Here is an 11,088-nt window from a genome sequence, read left to right as displayed (position 1 = left end):
TTCCATTTTGGGGGAGTCCAAGTGGGAGAGCAGAAGAGAAACGAGGTGCAGAAACCAGGATGGTGACTGGTGGGGGATGTGGCTGTAGAGCCGCCGCATGGCCTCCTTCAGTCGCAGATTTGCCACTTCCCCCAGGCTGAGATAGGGATCTTCTCCAAGGAGAGGGAGCAACCGGTCTGGGAGGGGCCTGAGTTCCCAGAGGAGGGTCCCGGCAGATCCTTTCTTGTTTTCACACTGAGGGATGGGCCAGACCTGCCGGCCAGCTCCCTCCCTGGGCGTGTCCAAGCCACTCTGCCAGTCGGCAAGCCCCACTCCCATCCACAGAGCCTGCTTTCAGCTCAAAGAAGGAGGAATAGGTCAAGAAACTATCAGAAAACTTAATAGTAAAGATAGAAAACCTTTAACTCAGGAGGGAGATTTAGGAAATAAGTTCATTCAGGGAAAAAAAAAAAATGAGGAATTCCTGTTGTAGTTGAGCAGTAACAAACCTGACTAGTATCCATGAAGATGTGGGTTCAATCTCTGGCCTCTCTCAGTGGGTTAAGGATTTGGCATTGCTGTGAGCTGCAGTGTAGGTCTCGAACGCGGCTTGGATTCTGCGTTGCTGTGGCTGTGGTGGAGGCCCGCAGCTGTAGCTTCAATTCGATTCGACCCCTAGCCTGGGAACTTCTATACACCATGGGTGCGGCCCTAAAAACAAACAAAAAGAAATGAGATTATGATAAAGAGACATTCAGAGAGGTTCTTATATATTAAAATATGATTGACATTATATTTATTTATTTATTTATTTATTTGTCTTTTTAGGGTTGCACCCGTGGCATATGGAGGTTCCCAGGCTAGGGGTCGAATCATATCTGCCGGCCTACACCACAGCCACAGCAATGCTGGATCCTCAACCCACTGAGCCAGGCCAGGGATGGAACCCGCAACCTCATGGTTCCTAGTTGGGTTCATTAACTGCTGCACCACAGTGGGAACTCCTGATTGACAATATTTTTAAAGATCTGTACAAGGATTGCAAACACGTTGAGAAACTTCTCAAAAACAAACTTCCAATGAGAAATAAAAGTCCTGTCAGTGTTCATAGCAGCAACACTGACTGTTGGAAGACAATGGAGCAATAAAAAATGGAGCAAAAGAGTGCTAAGAGAAAATGATACTGAACTTAAAATGTGACATCCAGCTAAATTTCAATGGTCAATGAGGCATAAGAGAAAAAGATATTTGCTGACATTTAAGGATTCTGAAAATTTCCTCTAATTCATCGTTTCGGTCAAAGATTATTTGAGGTATACTCCAGCAAAAAGGAGTCCAAGACTGAGGATGATGGGGTATCCAAGAAGCAGCAAATCCAACCCAGGAGAGAAATGAAAAGAGAACCTAGGAGTCCCCATTGTGGCTCTGCGGTAATGAACCTAATATCCGTGAAGATGCAGGTTCAATCCCTGGCCCCACTCAGTGGGTTAAGGATCCAGTGCTGCCGCAAGCCACAGTGTAGCTCACATACATGGCTTCGATCTGGTGTTGTTGTGGCTGTGGCATAAGCCAGCAGCTGCAGCTCCAACTCAACCCCTAGCCTAAAACTTCCATATGTTGCAGGTGCGGCCCTAAAAAGAAAAAAGAGAGAGGGAGAGAACCTAGAATGACCGTGGACAGGTGATCGGGAAAGGAGACAATGAATAGTAAGTATATCATTTAACAAACAGCAAGAGGGAAAATTCCTGGCAATTCAAAATGCCAGGAAAAACGAAAGCCCTGTGAAAACAGTAGTCCGAATAAAGTCGCAGACTAAAAAGTGTCTTGATTCTGAGTAAGTCTTGGAAGAGAGTGTCCTCCTTACCTTCTTTCTCTGTCAAGTAGCCCAATTTGGGGGACGTGGAGTTACATACTCTTCTTTGTGGATCCATGATCCCCCAGTTCTCCAGTAAAGAGGATTTATGTATTCCTAATATGGCAAAAGTTCATTTCAAATGTCATAGTCAATATGCAGACAGAACATGGAGGACTTAATCATAGTCAAACAATGCATCTGATTGCATTCAGCCACACAGTGGCTTACCCACGTAAGAGGTTATTTTCCCCCTGTTCTACGAAGGCCAGAAGTGGTCACCTCAGGCCTGAAGCATTTGCTGAAGGAGGTCACCAAGCCCTTTAGTTGTCTCCATCTAGCTTCACTGTCCTAAATTATTTAATTTCCAAACGATGTAGTGACATTTTAGTAGAAGTTCCTTTGTAAAATTAAATCATTCAAAGTTCTAGAATTCAATGTGCATCTAGCTGAACATTCATATAGGTATGTAAATTTAAGCGTAATATGAGTTGCTTAATATTACAAAATATTTCTCCATTGCCTCGTGAAATGTCTACAAATAGCATAAACTCATAAATGTTTTGGAAGCACAAATTAGAACACAAAGAAAATGGAGAAAAATTCATGTGTCACACAAATGGGAAATGATAATTTGACATGAGAACTATTGCATTTGTGATTTTTTTTTTTTTTTGGTCTTTTTGTCTTTTCTAGGGCCACTCCCTTGGCACATGGAGGTTCCCAGGCTAGGGATCTAATCGGAGCTGTAGACATCGGTCTACACCACAGCCACAGCAAGGAGGGATCCGAGCCACTTCTGCAACCTATACTACAGCTCATGGTAACACCAGATCCTTAACCCACTGAGCAAGGCCAGGGATCAAACCTGAAACCTCATGGTTCCTAGTCGGACTCTTTAACCACTGAGCCACGACGGGAGCTCCACATTTGTGATTTTTAGGGAGAGGGTTTATGAGTTAATTTGTCTCTTGTTTCTTCCATTCAGACCCTCCATGTACTTTGAAAGCAGTTTCCATCTCTGACATTGGCATTGGGACAATCCATAAACATTATTGGGATTCAGATACAGATACTTAGAAAAAAATAGGCTTTATTTTTTAGAGCAATTTTAGATTCACAGCAAAACAAACGAAAGTATAGAGATTTGCCATACACCCCCTGCCCCTACACATGCATAGCTTCCCCCATTGTCAACATCCCCCACCAGACTTTGCATGTGTTATAACTGAAGAATCTGTGTTGACACATCATAATCACCCAAAGGCCATGGTTTACATTAGGGTTCACTCTTGGTGTTGTACGTTCTATGGGTTTGGGCAAATGTTTGGTGACATACAGTCACCATTAGAGTATCACACAGAGTAGTTTCATTGCGCTAAAAATCCTGTGCTCTGCCTATCCGTCCCTCCCTGCACCAACCCCCAGCAACTCCTGATCTTTTTGGTGTCTCCATAGTTTGACCTTTGTCAGAACGTCACCTAGTTGGAATTATAAAATAGGTAGCCTTTTCATATTGGCTTCTTTCACTTGGTCATAGGAATTTCAGTTTCCCACATGTCTTTTCATGGCTTGATAACTCATTTCTTTTTAGGGCTAAATAATATTCCATTTACTCTGTGGATGTACCACAGTTTATCAGTTCACCTGCAGAAGGACATCTTGGTTGCTTTTGGATTTTGGCGATTATGAATAGATCTGCTATAAACAGTCATGTGCTGGCTTTGTAGGGACATAAGTTTTCAGGTCTTTTGGTAAATACCAAGGAGGAGGATTGCTGGATTATGTCAGAGTATGTTTAGTTTTACAAGTAACTGCCAAACTGCTTTCCAAAAGTGGCTGTACCATTTTGTAGCCCACCAGCAATGAATGCGAGTTCCTGTGGTTCCACATCCTGGTGTGTCAGCCTTCTGGATTTTGTGTAGTGGTGTCTCATTGTTGTTTTAATTTGCATTTCCCTGAAGGCCTGTGATGTGGAGCATCTTTTCATATGCTTATTTGGCATCTGTATATCTTCTTTGGTGAGGTGTCTGTTAAGCTCTTTGACTCACTTTTTGTTGTTTTGAGGATATACGGCAAGAGCTGGAGAAGCATTTTCTTAGGAAAGAGTGTTAGGGACAAAAGCAGATGTTTAGGGTTAATTGATCAGACTGTGCCGATCAAATACCATATTATGAGTGACAGAGGCCCCCACGTATTCTTTAATAAACTTGTGTTTGGTGTGTTTGGACAGGCTCTCTAAAGCACAAGCCTCATGACTGAGCAGGCCATGGACTCTCCTGAGCCTCAGGTTCCTCATCTGTAAAGGGGGGTTATAACAAAGTTCTTCTCCAGGGTAATTAATTCAGGCCTTCCCTGAATTGCTGGGCCTGGGGCAGAAGCGAAAATGGAAGATTTGTCTGCAGCTCACCCCTTCTCTTCCCACCCTGGCCCCATTCCACACAGCCCCCATCCCTGAATGCAGCTGCCCCTTGGCCATCCCCTAGGCCTGGGAGTACATAGGCTGATGGTATGGTCCACCCTCAGGCAGGGCCGACCTGAGGAAGAGGCCCAAACAGATCCTGGAATTGGTGCCAGCTACTCAAAGCCCTGTCCAGTCAGTGGGATGGAGATGGGGAAGGGACAGGTATGAAAGTTCCAGGTGAATGTGTCCTCTTGGATCCTCAGACTCCTCACCCCTGCGGAGGAGGCCAGAGACAGACCCTCCAAGGCAAGGGGTCCATAGCAGGGTCCTGATTGTGCAGAGTCTGTGAGATAATGTCTATAAACTGCTTAGCTCGGTGCTTGGTACTCGTTAGGCTTCAGAGTGCTCAATAAATATTGGTTGTTGGTGTTATTATCATTCGGGTGAGAGGGCACCCCTGTGTGTGTCGAGGGTGATCTGCCTGCTCGCTGGAGACACAAGGGACTTCCCTGTCCCCTGGAAGGGATCATCATGTCCTTCCCAGGCCCCAGAGCTCTGCAGTCACAGAGAGTGACTTGGCAGGGGCCTTCTCCGAGATTCATAAACAGAAGCCTGAGAAGGGCTGTAACCCTCTGAAGCCCTGCTTATGGAGCACCTACTAAGCGCATAGACCTTCTGCTATGGTTTCTCCCTCTGAGGGAGCCACACTTCGCAGATATGGAAACTGAGCCTCAAGGGGTAAATGACTTGGTCAAGGTCACACATCCAGGGAGGGTGAGTGTCTGACTCCCAAGGCCCAGCTCTTTCCATCACACCATGATGCTGTGTCTAAAACACATTTCATGGCCAGAGTGGGGAACCTTCCCAGGGCGGTCCCCAACGATTTCCAAACCGGGATGATGACAGTGTGTGTTATGAGAGTGCCCAGTGCCGGGAAGCACACAGGAAGTCCTGCTCCTTGTTTTGCTGACTGAGCCCATCCCCACAGGACACCCTTGGAAAAGGCTTCATTCCCGCTGGCTCCTGGCTCTAGGTCACCTTGACCTAGGCCGGTGGTGGAGAAGGATGCTCCTGGCCTTTTCCGGGCCCTGGTCTCAGCGCCTTGGCAGCATGGATGAACACCATCCAGAGCTGGACTTTACCTTCTGCTCAGCTGAGGGCAGCGTTGTGGGTGAGTGCGAATCTCCACATCCTCCCCAGGGCAGCCTCTAGGAACTGCTGCTTTCATAGCCTTCCACCCAGGAAATTGTTTCTGTACCTCCGCTTGCTCTCAGGGCATGGCTTTGGAGTCGCTTAGATCTGGGTTCAAATCTCAGTTCTACAAAACTGGTTGGGTGGCCTTGGGCAAATCATTTAAATGCTGTGTGCCTTGATTTCTTTATCTGTAAGATGGAGTTGATCAGAGTGCTGACCCCAGGGGATTCTGTTGTGACAAATTAATGCATGGATGGTGCTGGACCCAGAGCCTGGCAGGTCTGAAGTGTTTAGTATTTTAATCTGCTATTGGATTATTTATTCAAGTGGCAAATCATGTGGACCATAGAGTCTTCGGGGTTGGAGGGGGGCTATGAATTCCCTAAGATTGTGCGTAAGGTTGAATGAGGTTGTTGGTATGGGTGTTATTATGGAAAGGAAGTTTCATTGCTGTCAGTGAATATTTATGGGTGTTGATGACCCCTGCTTCAAGTGGTCCGAGGCACAGTGCTCGGCTCTGTGGAGCAGAAAAACACCAAAAGATGTAGTTACAGCCTTCAGCATCCTTGGGTGACGCCACTGCGGCAGAAACATGTGTGGAATATTCTCTTTGTCTCCCAGATGTTCTTTTTCTTTCTTCCTTTCTTTCTTTTTTTTTTTTAAGGGCTGCACCTGTAGTGTATGGAGGTTCCCAGGCTAGGGGTCCAAGCAGAGCTACAGCTGCCAGCCTGCGCCACAGCCATAGTAACGCAGGATCTGAGCTGCACCTGTGACCTATGCCACAGCTCACAGCAATGCTGGATCCTTAACGCAATGAGCAAGGCCAGGGATCAAACCCGCATCCTCATGGATACTAGTCGGGTTCTTAATCAGCTGAGCCACAACAGGAACAACATGTCTCCCGTATTTTCTTTAACTCTTTTGTTTTATCCATTTTTTTTCTTCTGTCACCTATTTTCCTATTGTTTGAGGTTTTCATTTTTCCACCTACCTGTTCTTCTCTCTGAAATGGAAGAAAAGGACTCGGCAGAGAGTTTATAAGAGAAAACACTTGCTCAGTTTCCCAGGTTACGTTGTGTGCGTGTGTGTGTGATGCTATGTGCCATCTGGGCTTGTGCTGCCATGGAATATCCCTGGAAGGTCACACCCGTTAGTGGTGACAGCCCTCTTGGGGAGGGGCGTACTGGGGTGCAAAGGTGGGAAGGAGTCTTACACCTTTTTAATCTCTTGTGTTTTGTACATCGAGTATGAAGACCTATTTAAATTTTTTTTTTTTTTAAATCAAGGATTCTTCCACCCCACCCACACTTTGCAGGGCTATTGCAGGCATTATGGGAGGAGCACATGTGTGTGCAGTGCTCAGCATGGGGGCTGCTGCACTTAAGTGTTGGCATAATTGCAGCACATTATCATCAAGATTAATCGGAATCGTGCTAGTGGAGTGAAAGCGCTGATACATATGCAGCAATCTGGGGGTGGGGTGGGGGTGGGGAAGATGTAACCGAGACCTCAGTATCTCTTTACATGGACGTCCATGAAATGCAAGAACATCAACGTCCATGTCTGCAGTCACCCTATGCTAACGGGGGACTCAGATAACTACACCAGCCGATGCCCTCCCTGTCTTCACCCTGGGGATTTTCTTTAGGTCTTCTAAGACTCACATGTTCTTGGCTGGTTCCGTGCAAAATCCCTTAAACAGCACCACTTACACAAGACATTCTGAGCCAATTCTATTCCAGGAGAGCTTGACTAAGATTGGGTTACCCCCAAAGTAGACCCTGTATAAGTAGTTTCTTTGAATGGGCATCCCAGGAAGCACTAGAAGGAGAATGGAGAAGAGGGGCAGGGAAGGAGGAAAGCCAATGAGTATAGTGATAAGCAGGCTACCTCCGTGGGCTATTGGAGTTCCGTGCTGCTGAGGACCTAGGGGGACAGTGTAGTACTTGACTCAGATGTGTCCCACTGTAAGGCTAAAGATGCTGGTGCTAATAATCCACTAACTCCTGTGTGTCTTCAGTTGAGGGCTGTTCCCAGGATCCGCCTGCCCAGTGCATGCATCAAGCAAGCTCATGCTGCAGGAGAAAACCCTCAGGCAGAGCAGCAGGATCTCAGGGTTCTCAGCCATCTGCAGAAGGGGTGCAGGCTGGCACCTTCTGTATCTGCATGGGGTCAGCTCTTCCTGGTCCTGTGGGTTTGGGTATAACAGTGCCCTGAGCCACCAGACAACCACAAGTGAAAACTTTATTGCTCCAAGCACTTTATAGGAATGTTATCAACACCTGACTTGGGCAAATATATAAAAAGCACAAGCTATTATACAATCATTCCAACTTCTCCACTAATGCATTATACAGATGCTTCCCAGGCCTCATCCCCAGCATGATGGATGCATTTCAGGGGCAGCAGCTGCACTTGTCTGAGCCCCCTTTGCAGATGCAGCCCCGGGCACACTTGGCACAGCCTGGAGGGCAGCAAGGACAGCAGCCTGAAAGGGGCAGGAGATTGGATAGATCAGCTTTAAGTCTACACTCTCATCTACCCGCTTGCCCCTTTGCCACTTAGAGGAAGTAGAAAAAGAAGCGCAGGCCACATGCAGACTCTAATCCACAAGAGTAGAAGACCAGGGACAAGAAGTTGTGGGATATTAGAGCTGGAACGGACCTGAGGGTTCACCCAGAATCCATCAGAGGTCTGGAATGGGGAAGGGGTTGGCCCAAGGCCACTGGATGGTGGCAGATCCCAGGGCTCATGAGGCCAGGCCAGCGCTCCATCCCCTCTTCCACTGGGCCGGCTGGAACCTCTTCCTATCCAAACCCTTGCAATGCCATGGATGGCCTCATCGCCAGGTGCACTGCAGCCCAGGGGCCACCATGTTCATGTCAGATCTCTCCCAAATGGGAGGGAGGCATCGAGAAGCCCCTCAATCCCACCACGGCTGGAGGGGTGAGGAGGGTGAGAAGAGACCCTCCCAGGTCCCGGCCAGCAGTGGCCCCGCTCCCACCACACTTACTTTTTCGACATGTTTTACAGTTGCAGGTTGTGCATTTGCAGTTGTCTCCGCAGATGCAGACTCCTCCTAGGGGAAAGGACAGAGCCACAGACGTGAACACCAAGGCAGAGCGGGACACACAGGTGTGCTGCAGGAGGTCCCGGTGACAGGGGTTCTGGGCTGTCCTTGGGCAGTGGCTGGACAGGAGCGTGAAGATGCTGCCAAGAAGATGGTCCAGTGGTTCCAAGACAGTCCACGGACGGAAACGGGGGGATTGCATTAGCGTCCCCTGGGGTACTAGTTAAAAATGCAGATTCCTAGGCCAACCTTTGAGATAGTCTGATTCATAGATCTGGGTGGGGAAAGGGAAACTTTTTATTTATTTATTTTTTTTGTACTTTTTAGGGCCTCACCTACGGCATATGGAGGTTCCCAGGCTAGGGGTAGAATCAGAGCTACAGCTGCCGGCCTACGCTACGGCCACAGCAATGCCAGATCTGAGCCACATCTGTAACCTCCACCACAGCCCATGGCAACGCTGGGTCCTTAACCCACTGAGCAAGGCCAGGAGTTGAACCCAAAACCTCATGGTTCCTAGTCGGATTTGTTTGCGCCGCACCATGACAGGCACTCTGGGAACTGTATTTTATTTATTTATTTATTTTTGTCTTTTTGCCATTTCTTGGGCAGCTGCCTCGGGATATGGAGGTTCCCAGGCTAGGGGTCGAATCAGAGCTGTAGCCGACGGCCTACACCACAGCCACAGCAACTCGGTATCCGAGCCGCGTCTGCGACCCACACCACAGCTCATGGCAACGCCGGATCCTTAACCCACTAAGCAAGGCCAGGGATCGAACCTGCCACCTCATGGTTCCTAGTCGGATTCGTTAATCACTGCACCACGACGGGAACTCTGGGGAACTGTATTTTTAAAAAGCAACCCAGATGATTCTGATGTACAATGGGGTTTGAGAACCCCTAGGCTAGGCCAACTCCACCAAGTCCAAGGCCCCCTGGTGACTGTCAAAGCCTTTCATACCCTCCTCACCTTTTCAAGGTATCAGGCAAAACAGAAACCATGAGTGGGTAGAAGGAAGGGCAGACAAGCCTGATGTGAGAGTCACAGCTTTAACTTGTCTCTGTATCATAAAACCATCTAATTAAAAAAAAAAAAATCATCCCACTTATTGTTCTGAGTTGCAAGATGCCGGAAGCTTCTGCCTTTTTGGCAAATCTGTGGGACAGACATGTCCTATTAGGGACCCGGGAGGCTGATGAGCCTTCTTGATGCCATTTCCCAAGGCCATAAAACCCAGGGTGGCTCTGAACACCCCCCCCACCGCCTCCTGCCAACATACTTCCGTGGAATTAAGCAGTTTCACACTCAGAGGTCCACATACGCCTCTCATAACTCCCCTGACGTTTGCAAATGCGTTGTGATTTTAGTACTTTCATAGCAGCCTTGGAAGGTGGGCAGCTGGGGATGAGTAACTCTAGTTTGCAGATAAAGAAACTGAGGCCCGGAAATAATGTCAAGAGTGGTTGGAAGCAATGGACCAAAAGCAGGTTGCCCTGGGCTTCTCCCCTGCCCTGGTGGCTGCCCCCAGAATCTTGCCCCTAGGGTCTCCCCATGGTCATTCCTAATACAGGCTATTAATCCTGGCAAATCAAGCTAGTACCCAACAGAGAGCGGGTCTCAGACGAACCCCGCTGGTGCTTCTAATTGGAAGAAAAGGAGCATTAATCACAGTTCCACAGGCTCCCTGTAGGAAGCTGGTGAGAGGTCGCCGAATCCTGGGGTGAGTGTCCTTACTCACCAGACATGCAGGTGCACTCCCCGGGGTCCATGGTCCAGGCGTTGCGAGGCTCTGTGCTATCGGCTTGGGGAAGGGAGGCTGAGGGAGCCGTTGCCAGAGGCTCCCTATTTATAGCCGTGTGGGTGTCAACTTGGGCTCACCCCACCTCTCCCCGGGGCCAGACGCCCTGCACACGGCCCAGCGACAGGCTGGGGGTTGGGAAGAGCAGGCAGAAGGAGGATAGAAGAGAGGGTGAGCAATAGAGTCACCTGGGTGACTTTCCCCAAGGGATGCGGGTGGCTGAATCTGCCCACCTGCTGGGGTGTCAGAGAGCCAGGCTCAGGCTGAAATGGCAGTCATAGTGCTCGGACTGGGAATTACCTGTGTCCCGTCTCTGAGTTCAGGCAGGCTATTTATTGTCTACCATTCTCTTCCCTCCTTCACAGGGGCTGCCTCCTGCTCAGGGTCTCACACCTTCTCCCCTGTTGACTATAAAAGCCCTCACCATGGGCAGGTGGGGGCCCCTCTCCTGGGCCCTGACTTTAGAAAGGCCCCTCTCAGGCCCCGTCCTGACCATACCCCCAGAAGTCGGAGGAAGGTGCCTACCTGGAGCCTGTAACCTCTCTTTCTAGACCACACACACAACGTCCTGGATTCTGGAATTTTCTATTATCCCAAGCACTCTTGCTTTCTAAGGGTTTGCTCAGTCCTTCTCCCCGGGCTTCCAGGGGCAGCTGCGCAGCCAGTGTGTGTCCCTCTAGGGCTGAGGAGTGGCTGGGGTGGCTGTCGGCTGGCGGTGCAAAGAGAGTTTGGATGTGGGGGCTGAGCAGCCCCAGGGGAGCGAGGGGGAAGGTGCTGTGGGGAGAGGAGG

The 11,088-nt window shown here is 48.9% G+C and overlaps 1 protein-coding gene across 1 annotated transcript; it reads right to left on the bottom strand.

Moving 5' to 3' along the window:
- On the bottom strand, positions 7,651–10,362 carry MT4 (metallothionein 4). The gene is made up of 3 exons (XM_021093888.1): positions 10,239–10,362; positions 8,443–8,508; positions 7,651–7,917 (listed from the first exon to the last, which is right to left on the bottom strand). Exons 1-3 carry the CDS (start codon positions 10,267–10,269, stop codon positions 7,826–7,828), a joined length of 189 nt encoding a protein of 62 aa, XP_020949547.1. The 5' UTR covers positions 10,270–10,362; the 3' UTR covers positions 7,651–7,825.

Source organism: Sus scrofa, chromosome 6, assembly GCF_000003025.6.
Source record: "Sus scrofa isolate TJ Tabasco breed Duroc chromosome 6, Sscrofa11.1, whole genome shotgun sequence".
NCBI classification, from domain to species: domain Eukaryota; kingdom Metazoa; phylum Chordata; class Mammalia; order Artiodactyla; family Suidae; genus Sus; species Sus scrofa.
Note: the sequence above shows the minus strand (reverse complement) of the source record. Positions and strands in the feature narration are given on the sequence as shown.

Bases quoted from the DNA above. Each gene is read 5' to 3' on its own strand.
- MT4 (XM_021093888.1), bottom strand. From the start codon at position 10,269: ATGGACCCCGGGGAGTGCACCTGCATGTCTG. The intron at 8,509-10,238 runs GTGAGTAAGGAC...CCTTTCCCCTAG, and splicing joins GGAGTGCACCTGCATGTCTG to GAGGAGTCTGCATCTGCGGA. The intron at 7,918-8,442 runs GTAAGTGTGGTG...TGCCCCTTTCAG, and splicing joins CTGTAAAACATGTCGAAAAA to GCTGCTGTCCTTGCTGCCCT.